Below are 18,670 nucleotides of genomic sequence, written 5' to 3'. Positions count from 1 at the left end.
GACCGAACACCACCATGTCAACTAGACCACGGCACTAAGCRCCATGTCCAGCCTTTCCTTAAATACCTCTATGGACAGTGATTCCACCACCTCCCTGGGTATCCCATTCCAATGTCTGATCATCCTTTCCGTKAAGRAATTCTTTCTAATGTTCAACCTAAACCTCCTCTGTCACAGCCTATGGCTATGTCCTTTTGTAGTGTCACTTGTTACCTGGGAGGCCGACCCCCACCTGGCTACARTCCCCTTCCAGGCACTTGCAGAGTGCCTTAAGGTCCCCCAAAGCCTCATTTTCTCCAGACTAAACACCCTCAGCTCCCTCAGCCACTCCTCACAGGACTTGTGCTCCASACCCTWCACAAGCTCCACAGCYCTTCTCTGGATATACTCCAGCACCTTAAAGCCCTTCTCCAACGGAAGGGCSCAGAARTGGACACAGCACTTGACATGTAGCCCCAGCAGTGCCGAGTACTCTCACTGCCCTGGTGCYGTTGGCCACACTGCTGCTGATACARGCCAGGATGCCGTTGGCCTTCTTGGCCACCTGGATAAACCCTGGCTCACGGTCAGACAGCTGTGACCAGCACCCCGAGGTCCWTTTCCGCGGGGCCGTTTTYCAGCCACTGTGCCCCCCGRATAATGCCCGGTTTCCCGGGGAGCGGAGGGATTGGCCTCGGGAGGCACTGGAGGCCGAGGCGCGGACGGCCCTTGCCGGGCGCCATTGGCAGCGCACAAAGAGCAGCGGCCCCCTCAGCGTCCGTGCCGCGGGCGCCCCCTGCCGGCGGTCCGTGCGCGGCGCGGCGCGGGGCGGGGCGGAGCGGGGCCATGGCCATGGCGGGCACCATGGCGCGGGCAGCGCTGCAGCGCGGCGGGATCGGGATCGGACACCGCCTGGCGCGGCCGCCGGGGCTCGGCGGGAGGGCGGCGGCGGCGGGCTGGAGCGGTCCGGCGGCCGGAGGAGCGGTGCAGTACTGCGCCGAGCTGGTGCGGTGAGTGCCCGCCGCGGGGGCTGAAGGCGCGGGGGTGCGCGCTCCGCAGAGCGGGGCGGAGAGTCCGGCCCGGAAGGCTCGGCAGCGCTTCGCTCCCGACGGGAACGCTGACGAATTCCCGGAACGGATGACTGGCGCTGCACCGGCTGCCCAGGCCGCCCTCGGGCTCTTCTGGCCCCGAAAATAGCCCGTGTGGCCGGCGCCGGTGGGACCACGCCGTGTCGGGAGCATGGAAACCAGGCGCGAGTTTAAGTTGCGTGGATGATTCAGCCTGGACACTGAATCACAGATTAGGTTTTTTTGGAGAAGACCTCTGGAGACCATCCAGTCCGATCCCCCGGCCAGTCAGGGTAGCGCAGGTTACACAGGAACGTGTACAGGTKGGAGTTGARTGTTTCCMGAGAGGAAGACTCCATGACCTTCCAGGGCAGCCTCCCACGGTAATACCCTCCCCCTCTGCCCGCCCCTTCCCTGCTGTATTTCTTCAGATGTATTGAACGTTTCTGTTTCCTTGTATWTGCTTTTTGGAGAGCGGGATAACCGCAGTGTGTGTTTAAAAATAAGTGTTTTCAGATCTTCTTGGCTACTGGGAAATAGCCGAGCTTCCCGAGTGCTCCTTGGAAAAACGGGCAAAAGCTGAGGACATCTGACAGCTGGAGCAGCTCAGTACCTTCTCTATCCTGAACGCAGGAGGAAGGCTGTGTTTCCAAAACGTCCTTTTTTTTTTTTTGTCAAATCCAAAATGCTCCAAGAGGAGCGGAAGTGCAGTTCAGACACTTCCAGGTCAGGTCACTTTTTCTTCTTGGATTCTGGGCYATAAACAATGTGCAGGGCCCTTTGTCTGCTTTCTAGTTCCCAGGAGTTGAGTTCTGTGTAGAGTAAGATGTTAAGTCTTTACTAAAAGACCTAGGTAATTTGGATGGTGGTGTTCCAGACAGTTGATAAAAGCTGGGAGGAGGGTTCCATGTGTGTGTAGAAACGGTGAAACAGAAATATATTCTCCAAAGTGGTGCTGGTCAAAGACACGAAAGTGTGTGTGGTCTACAGTAATGTCTGARGTAGGAAAACTAAGGGTAAAGAGATGGGACAATCATAAATGTTCAGAGCAGCACCAAGTGGCTGACCTGTACAGATGYACCAGAATGCACAGCCATGTTGCATTTTTCACGATTTTCAGAACCCAGCTTTATTTTCCTAGTTATTCTACCCAGGATTTGTTTACCTGATACTCAGRAGACCAGCTGCTGTGTGTATAGTCAATATACAGGTAAAGTTAACATCTGCAGGTAAAATGTTTTCARTAACAAGCAACTGTGAACAGAGTAGTTGGGTTCCAATGAGATGGTTGAATTAAAACTTGTTTAATGTGTATTTTTTGTTAAATAAAAAAGGACTAATTAGAAAAATACACAAGTATTCAAAATAGTAAGGTGAAAGGTTGCTATGCTTTAGGCATCATTTAATTGAAGCAACTGTTTACAGTAGCTCATATATTGCATGGAAATAATAAATTATAAAAAAATAAGTGGAAGGAATTATTATTCAGACAAAAATACAACACCTGGGGCTATGAAAGTGTCAGCAACTGCAGACACTGGTTCTGAATTTGAGTCTCCAACACATTAGGAAGWATAACTGAATTATGCTTTAATAATGTGTATTTGTTTTTGCAATATGCAAGATGTCCTTTCTCTTGGGACTTTTTTCTGTTAAAAAACTAAGTTCACTTCAAACTATTTGACTAAAAATAYGTTTCCCTTGTAGGTAGGTTTTATGTCTCTTACTGTCTTGAAGACTAGCTTGTGGCTTGATAGCTTTGTTGGAAAGTCCAGTAATGGCCATTACTAATWTTTATTCTGTCTGTGGGTTCATATGTAAGCCTACACTTACTTGAAAACTGAAAAACACTCAAGACCTGATTTAAAGTCATTCCCTCCTTTCTTCATTTCTTACACTAATACATGAAGAGGGTTTGGGTAGAACATTATTTATAGCAGTATTAATTTTACTTTGCTGAGGTTGAGGCTTAATGTATTTGCTACAGTAATTTTTTAAGCTTGGAATAGTTGAAAAAAAACCAATCAAAACCCCACCATGTCAACACCATTACGAGACGGAAGACAGTTTTCTCTGTTGTGCCACTGTGTACTTTGTATAACACATTTCTTTGTTTCCTTTCTGAAAGTACAGGTGGTTCTGTTTTGTATAAACAACACAGACAGACTGGAACTGGGAAAATGTAACTGCAAACCTTGCAGCTCCTTTTAGGGTGGGCAATACTGTATATTTCTACAATTAATCTTGAAAAAAAAATACTAGGTTTTGAGCTAATAATATTTTCAAAAAGTGTCTTAACTGAGGGAGGTTTAATATATCTGTTTTGTAATATGAAGGTGTCCTTTAAAGCCTAGTAAAACTCAAAAAGGATTTTTTTTGGTTGATATTTCTGGATTTGCAAACTCTAAAAGAGTTTGACAGGAGTTGTGGAAACTAAGCATTTGCTAATTTTCASCTGCTGTGTATTGTAGGGTTAAGCACCTCTGTTAAACTTCACTTCCTTTTTGTTTGATGCTAAAAGTAGCAACCCTAATAGCCCTTGGGTTAAGTTTGGCTTTGCTATTTTAAGATCTTATTCAAAAGAAATGTGAGTACATGCAAGAACAGCAAACTTAATGAAAATGAGTATATGTGTTTTCCTTGACAACCTGCTTCTCCACTCTTCAGGCCAAACTTGGAGTTTGTCATGTTCCAAGGAAGAATCAGGTTTCAGGCTTATCAAAAAGTACACAAAAATGTTGTTCAAAACAAGCAGTTTAGCTTTTCAGAGGTGGTCAGGTGTTTTTGTTAGCTRGTGTGATGTCTGATTTTGTAGTTTATGATTCTGAGCACTGTTTTGTTTTTAATTTCGTGGCACACCCACGTGGCCAAACGAAGGCAGCTCACTCTGGGTTGGCAGGGAGTTACCAGCAGCGAGACTGCCAACTCGCAGAGGTTTCATGCTTTGAATATAGTTGCCAGTAAACAAAAACTTAATGGTTAAGCAAGCACTCTTCTGCCAAGCTCTGAAGCACAATCTTTTAAAGAAATGTGGTTTCATGTTTGGAACAGAAATCTGCAAGTTGGACAATCTGGCTTCTATTTGCCGTTCTGCCATAGCTTTGCTTCATGCCTTTAGCCAGATATMTTGRGGTCTGRRTTTCASAGGTGCACTGAGAGTTCAGACTRCCTCCCCTCTCTCTTGGAGTTGGTMTTACTTTAAAATAASCTTAAAARCTGCTACTTTTGCRAAGTCAGAGTTTAGRGCTATAGCTTACTGCTACACTTTCAGGAGCTCAGTGCTAAGGAATARCACTGAACACACCCAATTGACTTAGAACTATAAATAACAAAMGTGCATTTTGATTCTTTTACAGGAAGCGTGACTATGAAGGGTTTCTATGTTCTCTGCTGTTGCCTGCTGAATCTCGAACCTCTGCTTTTGCCTTGAGAGCCTTCAATGTGGAACTGGCTCAGGCAGGTATTRAAATATATTTGTGAACTCTGGAAATTTAAAGTAACAATTTTGACATTCCAAAATTCTATTCCAGTAGGTGTATTTTGCCAAGATTAACTTTTATACTGTGAAGGGCAGTAAATAGATAGTTCAATACAAACCTCCAGTCTTGAGTGACCCATGGACAGTAGCCAGCCTGCCCCAGTTATTTTGTGTTTGTGGACAGTTTTTCTGATGTTTTCTTCATCATGTGTTTTAAAATTAAATTGCAACAAACAGGCACTGGTTCTTGCTACGGTTATGTGATTGCATCTAAATCCTGGCTGCACATGCAGTGAATGATTGGGTAAAGTGCAGCTAAATACTGACTGTAGGAAGTCTGTCAAGAATTCGGTGATATAATCAGGAACGAGTATTTGTTGGCAGAAGCGAGGTGATGAAAAGGCTGCCAGGAGRGAAGTTTGTTGTTAGAGGGTTGAGGGAGAGGAGTGGCTGCAGTCTCTCCCCTTTGCTAAGTGACCAGAAGCTGCCAGTGCAACTTGGAAAGTTGGCACTGCTTGCCAGAAGGGAGTGATCCAGGAAATGAGCTGACCAGGCAAAACCCYTGACCAGCTTCTGTAGGTTGTGCTTTTGGCAGCCCATGGTGTGCCCTCCCTCACTGCTATCACCATTGCTTCTTTTCCTTCTGGGAAGAAAGCTAAAGTKAGGGTTGCCCAGCACTTAATCTCTATGGGTTTTAAAATCAGGTTGTGGTGAAGATTTAGTTTTTACTCTGTGGTGTTCCTAAGCTTTATGAGGTATAAATGTCAATTCAGAACTGAGTCTTTCCCTGCTGAGTTTGACTATGTCCTGTGTCTGTTTTTCAGCATAGATAGACCAAGTGCCTTAAAGACACTGTGAATTTCACTCCAGATGTGTCCTTTCCAGATTAAAGACTCCATAACTCAGAAGACTACAGGTCTGATGCGGATGCAGTTCTGGAGGGAGGCTGTGGAAGACATATACAGCGATAACCCACCACATCAGCCCGTTGCTACRGAACTGTGGAGGGTAAAATATATTTTTCTTGTCCTAAAATTGACTTAAATTTAATAATACTGTGGGAAATAATGTCAGTGTTTTGTGTATGCTGTATTGCATCAGTTCTAATCAACAAGACTGTTTTCCAGCATAAATCCAGAATATGGCCCCATAAAAGTACTGTACACAAAATTAACTCTATCCCAGCCAAAACTAGTACAGCATTCGAATATAAGTCATTTAGATGGAATAGCAATTGCAAACCTTTCCAGCAGCTAAGACTGCCAGTCATACTTATTTCTCCCAAAACAGAAAATGGATTTTGAAGTGGAAAAAGAATTGTCTTTGGTGAGATTTCAYCTCATGTATGATTCCTATAAAGGAAGATTGATGTAATACGATCCAAACAGAGCTGCTTGCTAAATAAATAGAGTCTGAAAAATAATTCAKAAAGTATTTCCAGGAGCTCTGATAGCTCTGAGCAATGCAGAGCATTGGACTGAACTAACAATTCAAYGTGACCTGGTGACCTTTGCAGTCAAGATGGGATTTTATTTCCATATTTCAGCAAATACTCCAAGAATGACCTGTTTGAAGCCCATGACTTCACTAATGTCCYGGAATGTAATTGAAATTCTTAGAAAGAAAGATTTGGAAAGACATCTGAACTCACAAGTATTGCAGAGCTGTTAATAGAATTAGCATGCCTTTGCACAGCATGTTCTATGTATACTCTTTTGTTGCAGTTGAGTTTATATGAGGACTATTTGATTTTCCAGAATAAATTTAATTTATCATATTAAATGTGTTCCTGAAGTTTTCTATATCCCAGAATACTTGCATTTGGATTCCAAGTTTTTATGCACTAGCAAAGTAGATAAATAGTCCTTATAGTATTTCTAGAACTATTAATAGCTCATCTCTYGGTGTCTTTAATATGAACTTACAGAGCAACTGTATGATGCTTGATCTTACTTTTCTGTCCATTTTGAACATATGAAAAGTGAGGTCTAATTCTCCATTTCTGTGGAAGAAGCCAATTTTTAAACTTCTGAGAAATGAGGACCCATGTGTTTGAATGGAGGTAACTCAAAATGGATGTAATGTATAAACAGGGTAACTTAGCATAATTGAGTTTGGTCCTTTAAGTCTTGATTTGTTAGTATATCAAGGATTTAATTTACAAAATGATACTCAAAGTGAACAAGTGAGTCTCAAAACCAATATTTGTAGTTCCAACTTAAAATTTGCCTTTTCATGTACCAAGCAGAATTTATCGAATAAACAATATCTGGTCTTGTCAAACCTTGAAAAAATATTTACTAATATGATGAATGTAAAGAAGTTGAAAGTGAGCTATAAGGACTAAATTGTGAGAAACCTTCCATAAGTTTTGTTTATGCATATTTATATGTGTGATTGTAGCATTTGTGACAACATGTTCTGAAAAATTCCAAGTGTGTAATTAAGAGGATTGAAAGTGAATTGATAGAATAAAGTGGCAAAGGAAGGAAGTCAAATACAAGATAAGAGCCAAAAGAAGAATGCATGAATATGAGGTGGTGTGAGGTATTTTTTTAAACAAACCCATAGTATTCATTATATTGCTTTGATAGCATTCTGTCTCTGCAGTGTTTATTGATATGTTGTACTAACATTTTCTTGAAAATTTACAGGGGAAGTATTGATGGATTCAGGAGGAAACTGTTCTTTTTGGAAAGTGAGCATAGATATCTGCAAATATTTTGTGGGAATATATGACTTCAAGAATAAATTAATTTCAAAAACATTTTTAAAGAAATGCTTTTAGTTAGCTGGCATGTTGTCTGATGTCATTTTTTGTGTGTAGCAACTTTCAGTAAATCCCAGTTGAAAATTTTTGTATTTGAAGATCTTCATTTTCCACTGACATGCCACTTCGATTTAACCCAGTGAATACAATTCTTGTATTAAATATCTAAAATGTATTTCAACCTTCAGAATGCAGTACTACCATCACTTTGTATACGTTAACATGGAGGTTTTATTTGATAATTTCTAGGCTGTCAAGAGGCATAACTTGACTAAAATGTGGTTCATGAAGATCATAGATGAAAGAGTAAGTATTTACCATTCTGAGTCTGATTCTGGCTTTAGTAATTTTTGGSTTTTCTTTTTCTTATTTTTATGTGTTTTTGTGTAAAACAAAAGCTTATATAATTCATCTTTTCCAGACAGTAGTATTTCTCTTCAAAAATGATACTGCTGTATTTCTCTTTTATTCTCCTTTAGGCTACTTTTCATAGTCTTTCTGTCAAAACAGCTAATAGAATCCTTKGTTTATTTTTGCCTTCAGTTGATGCAGTTTGTGAGTTCATATGGATATCAAATCTTAAAAATTAAATTACCTATCTGAACCCTTCTGCCACACTTTTATGCTACTCCTTATCATGGCTGTGGAGTTTTTTCTAAGCAATGGTGTAAATTGGCACATTCAAATCACATGAAGTTTAAAATAGTCACCTTTTTCTGGGAAAAAACAAGAGCAAGAATATCAGTGGTTCATTGATGCTGCTAGAGACGCTAACATTCTAACACACTCTAACAAGAATAGGGCAGGAATCTCCTAAGCTAATTTTGCTGCTAAAGTTAGTGTCTCATGAAGTTATAAGTTGATAAATATGTGGTCAGTTACTTGCAGAAGGTCATTGCTATGGAAGACTTCAGAGTTTCTTAATGCTAAGACTGTTTTTTAGTCTTAGACTGGTGTGTTTCAACCACAGAAACCGCAAGGACAGGACGAATGCTGGAGGATGTAATATTTTGGGGTGTCTTATTATTTTGGGTGTATTATTTATTAGAGCCACTAAGTTGTTCAGAGGTCTGTAACACCTCTCCTATGAAGACAGGCTGAGAGATTTGGGGCTGTTGATCCTGGAGAMGAGAAGGCTTGGGGGAGACCTTAGAGCACTTTTCACTACCTAGAAGGGGCTTACAAGAGCTGGAGAGGGACTTTTGACAAGRGCATGTAGTGATAAGACAAGGGGAAATGGCCTTGAGCTGAATAAGGGTAGGTTTAGGTTAGATCTGAGAAAGAAGTTGTTTCTAGTGAGGGTGATGAGGCACTGGAGCAGGTTGCCCTGAGAGGTGTTCAGAGGTTAGATGGGCCTCTGAGCAGCCTGGTCTAGTAGAAGGTTTCCATATCAAGGGACATAGAGATAGATGATCTTTAAAGTCTCTTCCAGCCTAAACCACTCTATGATTCTATGAATCTGTRGTTTGCACACGACTTTGAAACTTGTGTGTATTTGATTTATGTTTTTAAAACATACATTCCTGTTGATCTAAATTTCTCTCTGTTTCAGATGCAAATTAAATATTCAAATTGACAACCCTATAGTGTAAAAATACCATATGATGTTTTGTTTTGCCTGTGTCTTTTTTAATGGAGAATTATGATTTGATATTATTGCAAAAAGTTGTGTTTGCTCCTATCAGCATACTTGGCTGCAGTTGCACATAGTCTGACTATACCAGACTATGACTATGTTGGATTTGTTATAAGCTTTAATGAGTGGTTCTGTCTGGGTTTACACTCTGTATATTCTGTTTGTTTTTTTTTGTTTCTGGTAGTGCCTTGGATTGACAGGGCTGTAGTAATAAGCCTATATGAACAGCAGTTATGTTTATGTTCTACTGAAGTTCCATGTTTATATTACAGGAGAAGAATTTGGATGATAGGCCATACCGTAACATCCAGGAGCTCGAAACGTATGCTGAGAATACTCAGAGTGCTCTCTTATACCTCACCTTGGAAATGCTGGGTAGGTGTTTTCCCTTTCTAGGTTTTGCTGATGACTCATTAGTGCAAGTGCAATATTTATTATATTTMAAAAGACCCTTTCTTTTTCCACTCTAGTTTAATTTCAGTAGAAGTTGTTCCAGGTAGCACCTCAGATATTGTCTGAATGCTGAACCATAAATGTGGAATCTTACTGCAGCTGTCCAAGAACTGTATGCTTTCCTTGGAAACTGCTCAGTGCAGAGCTCATTGAAGTGCAGTTTCCTACTGTTCTTTGTTGATTTGTTTTCTTTTCTTGCTTTTCTTATAGAGCGTGGTAAGTTGAGCTCTTCACTGTATTTTGATTGTCCTGCTTGTCAGAATATGAAGTGCTGTAGGTATCCTGCAGCTGTTCTATATTGCAGTGATGGATGCTGATTACCTTGAAACAGCCAACTTTCCAACCTATAAACTTCCTTTCATGATTTTGTAAACTTGGTCTGAATCCTCTCCTCTTCCTAGAAGTAGGTTAACTCAATAATTGAATAGCTAGAAAAAAATGCAACAAGGATGATCCTTGTGATCAACAGCTGCTTTCTGTGTCATGTCTAATGTAAGAGTCACAGATTGGGAAAGAACTGTTCATTTGTAGCGAAGAAAAGGGTAATTTTTGTTTAGTTGTCTGTTGGGTGGCAGAAGTATTCACTGTATGAGCTCAGTTGTAAAAAAAAAGGTGAAAATTACTATTGTTGTTATTATGATTATTACTATTATTAAGTAGTGTTTAGTGTTGTTGTAGCGATAGTTTCCTCTTACTTATCAGAGTAATCTGATGAAAGGCAAATACTGATTTTAAAAGAGTTTAAAAAATAGAAAAAAAGAGAAGTGAAAAGAGAGAGATGGTGAGCACATTCTTCTTAGAATGAAATGAGGAACTTATTTCTTAACATCTGATGTTTGCTTCCTCAGTAGGAAATAGGGAAATATTGCAAAGTCTTTCTGAACCTCTGATTGAAAAAATGCASGAGTATGAGAAATGCTAGTATCATCCATTCTGAGAAATCCTGAATAAGTTCAGTGGTGCTTGGATCTCTCAGTCATGCAAGTAAGATAAAACTGTTTGAAAATCTGTATGGAGACTCTGGGTATTCTAAGTSTCCTATTTTATGTTTAACTTGAATATACAAATGCAACAAAATATCTAAGCRAAAGTCTCCTTCATTGCATATTAAACAGTTGATTTCTGTTCTGGATTTTTTTTTCCACAAATGGAGAAATTAATTGAACACAGCTGCTTTCTTGGTGTTGCCCATCAGGGGTGTTTTCTAGACTAGTTGGACCTGGTTTCATTCAGGTCATKTTTGCTAAATTTCTTGGGCTTTTTAAGCTTCTTATTCTTGACCAGTCTTCAGTTAGTGTGTATCCCTCCTAGTACTAGTGCTATTTTATTTTTGCTGATTTCAGGTTATTTCTTTTGTCAAGCTGATTTTGACTGGTAATTTGACTGTTACACCTGAATAGGTACTACTCTAAGTGTACTCTTTGCAGATAGTGCAACRAGAGGCATCTTGCTTCTGAATGTGGAAATGAATTAATTTTCCTGCTGCTTTGCACCTCTGAGATGAGATCTCAAGACAGTTTATGCATGTAGACTGTTTTATTGTTGACCAATCCACTCAGCTTTCTTAGAAGTATGACTGTGATACCCATCAGAGAAGACCATATCCCTCAACAGTCCTGACTGCAGGTTTCTAAATCTACTGTTTCTGCAATTTTAGGTGTGAGGGACATCCATGCTGACCATGCAGCCAGTCACATTGGGAAAGCACAAGGCATAGTTACCTGTTTAAGAGCAACTCCGTATCATTGTACAAGACGGAAGGTCTTTCTTCCCATGGACATTTGTATGTTGGTAAGAGAAGCAAATAGTCTGGAATTGAASAGTGCAGTGTTTCTAACTGTTTCTCAAGGCTAGATATGAGATCATAATTTGTTATGCCAGAAAAAAAACAGATTTTTTTTCTTTATTTTGACTCTGTCTGCTGTGGCCTAGTACTATGCCATTGTCATGGTTTTATACCTTTTGGGARTTGAGAGGAGTGACCTTCAAGAAGGAGTGACCTTTGGGTTTTGATTGTTTTTATAAAACGTGGTGGTATTCTAGGTCTCGGGACTTTTTCCATTAATGTATAAAGATCCATGTACAGAAAGGAGCCTGCGATTTTGTGGTTTGGGGTTGGGTGTGGGGTTTTTTTGCTTTTTTTTTCTTTTCCTGTCAACATAAAGGAAGCAAGAGAAATTTTACTTATGAACGAGCTTCTTGCTTTCTCTTTATTACCTTTTCATAAATATGCTGGTGGTTTGTGGGTTTTTAAAATCCCATATTTGACAGTTACAGGCTTATATTCCATACATTTCTGTAGGAGATGGTATAGTCCTCCAATTTAAACTGTAYGCCAAATTTGCAGTGGAATTTAGCAGATCTTGCAGTTTAGGTAAAACGGGATTGAAGCTCAGAATTTTTTATTAATGTTCCATGGGTTGATCTGTAGGCATTTCAACTGTTACTCCTTAATTTCCAGTCTTTATTTTTGAATGTTAATGCTGTTCTTTTTCAACTTAACCAAAATTTGTGCAATTGTGGTGATGCCTGAGGCAGTTGTGTTAGAATTTTCTGAATATAATTTCAATACAATTAAAAGTTTTGATTGGAAGTTTAGTAAGGTAGGTAGCTCCAAAAAATGTAGATAATAATATAGGTCAGGGTTATGAAACAGCAGAAAAGAATTGCACCCTGCTTTCAGCCCTTCTGGAACTGCATGGTATGGGAGGCCTTCCAAGTTTTCAGCTTTTCAAACASAGTCTGAAAATTCAGTCATTCCTTGCCATGGAAGGCGTTTTGCAGTGAAACTGTAGAAGCAGCTTGTATCCCTTCTGTGCAGACAGTCTTGTAGTTTCAGCTGCTGGCAAGAACTGCAGAGTTCTCCTGGAGTCTGTACCTCCTGTGAAGCCTYTCTGCCCACCTTCACACAGCTCTTACATGCCCTGAGTGTTACTGAGAGGAGTGGGCAACTGGTGCAATTCTGAATATGCTGTATTCTGTCCTAACATTGGTCACTATAGTCAAAGAATAAGTTTGGGGTTTGTTCTTTGGGGTTTGAAAGGGTTGTTTTCTGGTGATTCTGGGGTTGGTTGGTTGGTTGGTTTTTGGAGATGGGTTTGTTTGGTGTTCTGTGGGTTGATGGTTGGTTTTTTTTGCAAGCCTCACATGTGCACACCAATCCCAAGRTTGAAAAGCCAGCATGGCTTTTATGTTAGCTGTTACTGGCTTTCTTCTGCTTAATAYCGATTCTTGGATTATGGTTTTAAAAATTGGGGATCTACATTGATCTAAATTCCCCAAACTTTAAGATCTGACTTTGTTATTGTACTGACCACAAAATCTTAGGAAACAAATTCATGCAGAGAGTATGTACCAACTATTCTYCTTGTTGTCTTGAATTTTTTTTTCAAGTGACTGACCAAAAAAAAGGGAATTAAGAAAAAGGAGAGAGCARTGGTAAAACATTTGGGCTGTTTTAGTCTTTTCTCCTTAGCTTGGTTGCTGGGACAGGTTTTTGAGAAGCAAAAATGGAAACTTRATATTAATAGAGGGTTTGTTCTCTGTTTTGGTTTTGATTTTCCTTCCTATGTCTAGCATGGAGTTTCTCAAGAGGATTTCATAAGAGGCAAGCAAGAGAAAAATGTGAGAGATGTAATTTATGACATCGCCAGCCAAGCCCATATTCATCTAGAACATGTGAGATTCCTCTCATTTTATTTRTCTAAGTAAACATAATTGATGCTGGTCTTCACAAAGCATTTGTTGTTCGAAGACTTAAAGCTGCATACTTMATTTCCAATATTTTGCCTTTTATTATTTTCAGAGTTAACATTTTAAAAAATCCCACCGCACGAAAGATTCAAATATTGCAACTACCTCTGTATGRATATTATCTTCATGTACAGGAGACAGTTTACTCACAACCAGGTCCAATTTAATATATATGAATGCTGCTTAAAAGAATTATTACTGGAASAGAAACTTTAAGCAGACTTTTATAAATGCAGCTATGTGCCAGCATGGGATCAGTACCATAGAAAGCACATCTGCATATGGTTTTTCACAGCATGGTGGAATAACTGCCAGGAAAATAGAGCATGTTGCCTTTGACTGCTGGTTAGTGTGTGTGGGAGGGGGGATTCATTCCCTGACATGACCAGCCATGCCCAAAGYGATGTTGAGAAAGGTGCTTTCTGTTTATYTCTTTYCTGGCACAYAGCCAAGTCAATTAGGAAAGTCTGKTTGGAATAGTGGATGATGGGCCCTGAAGAACTGCAGAGTCTTGCTCTTTTTTCTTTCATGCTTTTGTTCAGCTGCATTCTGAGATGCTTGCTGGTGCATAGTAAAAAAGCAGCAGAATGTTTTACTGGCAATGCTTTGTCTGCCCTTTCTGGAAAAGAAAGCACTGTAAAGAGTTTCTTATGTCTACCAAGTACATGTACATGTATACTTTGAGTATTGGACCCAGTGCTTCCAATCAAGATAGTCTGCAAAGATACCACTTCAGAGCAAAGAAATGCCAGATTTATCTCTGCATTTATCTCTGCACCATTAATGTAATCCTCAATCATGGCACTACCTGTGATCCTAGTGTCTTATGCAGTAAAAATAGACCTCAATCGTTTTTCTGGTCAAATGCTGCATCCCTGGTTTGTTCAGCCAGTGCCTACTTACCTGACGAATGTTTTTATTTTATATTAATAATGTGTATATAACAGCCCTCCTTGCAGTACCTGAAGGGGGCCTGCAAGAAAGCCAGAGAGGTACTTCTTACAAGGATGTTTGAGGGCTAATGGCTTAAAACTGGAAGAAAGCAGATTTAGATTAGATATTTGGAAGAATTACTGTGGGGGTGATGGGGCACTAGAAGAAGTTGCCCAGGGAGGTTGGGGATGCCCCATCCCTKGAAGTGTTCAAGACCAGGATRGATGGKTMTKTGAGCAACCTGATCTAGTGGAAGGTGCCCCTGCCCATGACAGGGGTTTGGAACCAGATGRTCCCTTCCAACCCAAACCATTCTRTGATTCTGTGAACCTTTGGGCTTTATTTTTYATACACTAATTATAATTCGCATTTAAGACATTCCTGTTCATGTTGTTTAACCTGATGTCTCACTTTTGTGGTCACATTCCCAGGAAAACGGTTTATGCCATTTAGAAGCAGGGAACAGAGATGAAGCAGAGCATCAAAACAGTCAATTATCTTTGTTAACCTGAATTTTTTTTTCTTATTTTTATTCTTCACTCTTCAACCTATAATGCACAGTRTATAAAACCCATTGGCTTTGTTTGCAATTTYGGCTTACAAAAATGCCAAGTGCATGGCTGGAAATGCTTCATATCAGGGATATGAGGCATGGAAAATGAGTAATGTGTGTTTATGGTCCACATATTTAAAATTTTTTTGCTGGTATTATATGGAAACTTTGGGACAGAAGCAGGGAGGGAATTTGGTTCTTCAGATAATTTCTTCAGAACCTTTCAGATAATTTGATAGTTCTTAGTGCATTGGTCCCCTGGCTCCCAACATGCCTACCAGCTTCTGAAGAGAACAGGCCTCCTCTCTTCCTGCTTCATTCCTGCAGCCCTGCCCATGTTATGCACTGGGAGGGTCCTGTGGAAAATATGCAATATGATCATGTAATTGGAGACTAAACAGAAAAGTATAAACACAAGGAAACCAGATTAGGGCAGCATTAACATTTTATTCAACTGAATGTTGATCCTGGCACTCTTCCCTTTTTCTCCCCCYTTTTTTATGGTTTTTAATAGGTGGGTTTTATCAGATTAATTAAAATTTTWAAAAAATTCTCTCTGAATACTTGCTTCTAGTCTTCATCATCAGTGATAGTTGACAGTGCAGGAACTCTAGAGTGTTCAAACCACGTAAACTGGCTGTAACTGGCAGCAGTAACATGGTATTGGCCACCTTCATAATGAGATGGTCTTTGTTAATGCAGGGACAAGGGTACTTTCTCCCCTAAGGGACAAAAGGGGCTGTTGCTGGCAGCATTTGCTGGGTATTTCAGGACTTCAGGTGAATCTAATGGGCTGGTGCCTTTAAATGCATCTGTTYTGCTGTATAAAATCACCATTTTGTTTTGCCTGAGGGTCTTTCCAGCCACTTATCCTTTGTTTTAGTTGGAATTACAGGGTAGGGTAAAGTTTAAACCTGCAGAGAGGTTTCAGCAATCTCGGCATTTGTTACACAAACCACGTATTTTAGAGGATGAGGGTAACAGTTACCACCCCCATTTCACAGCCAGAAGACAAAAATCTGAAATGCTGAACGGAGTCTAAGTCATGTTACATGAAGCATATTGTAGTAATGTGGCCCCTGAGCCTTGGGAGAAAAGTTTCTGGAGTATGGTCAGGTCTTCCTGACACTGCATCTGATGACCAGCAGATGGCAAAATATGATAATAAAGATAGCAGTTTTCCATAGGAATTGTGTGTTTTATCAGCGTAGAAGCATATAACAAATGTTCTGTCAGTCCCACAGTGTTCCCTTTGAAAGCCTACAGAAACATTTACATGTTTCCCTCATTATCTTTAGCACCCCTTCCATGATTCCTCTTGTTAGAAAGGGTCTCCCTTTTGGCTTTTTGCATTTGTCTCAGTTATGCTACATCATTATGGACTCAGTTTACTAAGGGAGATAGAATGCTTTCTGAATGACATGTGACCCATTCTGGTTTAAGAAGGTAAAAAAAGACTACTTTATTTTTTCATCTCACAATTAATAAGGTAGGGCAGAGAATTAGATCAGGGAAGAACATTTTTCTATTTTAGAAATAGGTACACACACACACACACACACACACACACAAACATTATATCTCAATGTTTTAAAATAATTTGTCTTCTGAAAAGATTGATAATTTTTTCCTCCTAAAGTTTCAGGCTGATTTTCTCAGTTGTCTAGAGGGGTCTATGAAAACCTAAACAAACAASCTCACAGATTCTCATCAGTATTTATAGAGGGTTAATTTGTTTTAACCTGTAAGAAAAGGTAAAACAAGGACGGTTTTTTTTTTTTTTAATAAATATGCATTACAGGAAGACTTGTTCATTTCTGTTAGATGTACTGAGTTGAATATGAGTTTAAATTGCAGATTTGATTCAGCCATGCTTAAGATGTTTATATGTAGATACTGAAGAGCTGGGATAATTTTGACGTCTCAGAAATGTAACTACAGCATTTACAACTGGACTCCTGGGACTGATGGCAACATTGAACCAAAAAGTTGCACTCAGAAAAATGCATTTCTGGTCTTCCATCATGTCTATCATTGGGAAAAAAAATTTGTTGAACTGTATTTGCTAAACTAGACGTGATTTGCGACTTTGTTGGAACAATGGATGCTAATTTACTTTGATATATAGTATGTAGTCTTGAAGTCTGTCAATTCATAAAAGTATTTTAGCAAGCCTCTCCCAGGTTACATACTTTTGTGTAACTACTTTTTTACACAGCTTTTATGGAACGAAATGTTACAGTTTCAGGATGTCAAAATAAAAAGGGATGAAGGTCATAATACTGTTTGTTGCCTCTAAACGTTATGTATAGTACTTGACATTCAATCTGAAATGTTAAATTCTTCTGATAAGTACTTTTTTTGTGTTTTGTTTTTCCCTTCCACCTTACCCCATTTAATTTTAGGCTAGGTCTTTCAGTAAGAAAGTTCCTGKGAAGGCGTATCCTGCTTTTTTCTGTACGGTGGGTGTGATATATGTGTTYGAAAAAGTGATGGTCTCATTACTGTGCTGATACATTTGTGAAGAGTATCAAATTAAGCATGGTTACCTACTACTTTACCTCTCTATTTTGGGAGGATGTAATACCTAAAATTCATAAAAATCATATGTGCCAGTTTCAATCGACTCTTCTAATCCTTCTGCTTTAACTACATAATTTTCCCTGAGATGTCTRTATATTCATAGACTGCTGTTCTGATGCAAAAGCCCCAAATTCTGTCTATTTTCATAATTTGCTGTTTGGTCTACTAAAAGGTAACCCTTCTCTTCACAAAACTTGGCTTTTTTTATGTGCTTGGAATGTGATCATTAYACTGCCATCTAATAGCACAGGCAAACTGTCAAGCCTTTTTTGAAGTTTCCCATTCCCACTTTTACGTATTGCTTTTTAAACTTAATGCCTAATTATTTGTGTGTATCATATGGGTTAAGCCTTYTTTCTTCTTTTCTAGGTTGCTTTAGATGATTATTTATATAACATGCAAAAAGTGGACTTCAATATATTTCATCCAAGCTTACAAAAGAAGAGTACATTATTACCATTGTATTTGTATATTAGATCTTGGAAAAAAACATATTAAAGTTTGAGTTTTTTTAATATGGATTCTGAGTGCTGAGGTTTTTTTCTTTAATGTCTTGATAGAATTGTGAAGTGTCTGACTTCACACTTCTGCAAAATGCAGTTCCTGGGAAATAGCAGATGCACATGAACTGTAGCTGTCAGCTTGCTGGCAGCAGTTAAGTTTCTTCTTGGAATATTAGGCTGATATCTCCTTTTCACATGTCTGCCAAATCATATGTCCTTGTCTGAGATTGCTTTTCTTGTCTTTCCTGTAATAACAGCAATATGACAGAATTCTTGGACAAATACTGTGCTAATGGATACTTCTGACAGTTCTGGTTCTTTGCTGAGAAAAGGAAAAAGAAAAAAGACTGCTTTGTTTGTGACCAGAAACAGTTACAGTAAATACCCTATAAATCAGCTAAGTAGTTCTGTTTAGTGCAAGGAGTAGACTTTTTTGCAAGTAGTGATGATGCTTCAAAGTTGGAAGAATGAGCATGTATATTTGCAAGAAAACTGTCAGGAAAAGCTTTAGCTGTTTTTAATTATGCAGTGTTTATGTATAATTTGAGAATGGTGAAACAGCTGTAGTGCAGWAATTATTTAACTGTGTTTGAGACTGAGCACTGAAGTGACTATAAGTAGTGGGAGGATGGCTTTGCAACAAAGGAAGAGAGCCCATGCATTAATGTGTATGGGTTAGCGTGGATAAAACAAAATACCTTTYTTATCTCTGGTGTTTTCACTCTGCTCTTGGTTTGGCTGTGTTTTCCTCCTGGCCTCCTCTCTGTTGGTGCCCACAGCTGTCATTGAAATGTGGGTTCAACTGCGACTTTGTTCAGTACTCATCATGTCTCTTAGGACACACTCCTACGTGGCTTCCCTGAATTGCTTTTTTTTTTTTTGGTACTGTGAAAACATATTCCTGAACCTTTCAGATAATTTTAATCGTTTCTCTCACTCTAAAGATACCGATCTGTTTTTTG

The 18,670-nt window shown here is 39.4% G+C and overlaps 1 protein-coding gene across 6 annotated transcripts; it reads left to right on the top strand.

Moving 5' to 3' along the window:
• Positions 1-822: 822 nt before the first annotated feature.
• NDUFAF6 (NADH:ubiquinone oxidoreductase complex assembly factor 6) lies at positions 823-17,744 on the top strand. Of its 6 annotated transcripts, none has more exons than XM_057370314.1 (9): positions 823-989; positions 4,403-4,502; positions 5,410-5,532; positions 7,544-7,600; positions 9,203-9,305; positions 11,041-11,174; positions 12,960-13,061; positions 17,028-17,084; positions 17,575-17,744. In XM_057370314.1, exons 1-9 carry the CDS (start codon positions 826-828, stop codon positions 17,701-17,703), a joined length of 969 nt encoding a protein of 322 aa, XP_057226297.1. In that variant the 5' UTR covers positions 823-825; the 3' UTR covers positions 17,704-17,744. The 6 variants fall into 6 exon arrangements, with proteins under 6 accessions (XP_057226297.1, XP_057226302.1, XP_057226299.1 ...); XM_057370316.1 differs by lacking the exon at positions 823-989 and adding an exon at positions 1,059-1,369 and having other exon boundaries at positions 4,403-4,506; positions 17,575-17,739; XM_057370318.1 differs by lacking the exon at positions 823-989 and adding an exon at positions 1,059-1,369 and having other exon boundaries at positions 5,349-5,532; positions 17,575-17,738.
• Positions 17,745-18,670: the final 926 nt, after the last annotated feature.

The sequence above is a fragment of the Malurus melanocephalus genome, unplaced genomic scaffold (assembly GCF_030028575.1).
Source record: "Malurus melanocephalus ecotype Western Australia unplaced genomic scaffold, MMel_1.1 scaffold_123, whole genome shotgun sequence".
Classification (NCBI taxonomy): domain Eukaryota; kingdom Metazoa; phylum Chordata; class Aves; order Passeriformes; family Maluridae; genus Malurus; species Malurus melanocephalus.
The sequence above is the reverse complement of the archived record's forward strand: the minus strand, read 5'-3'. Positions and strand labels throughout refer to the sequence as shown.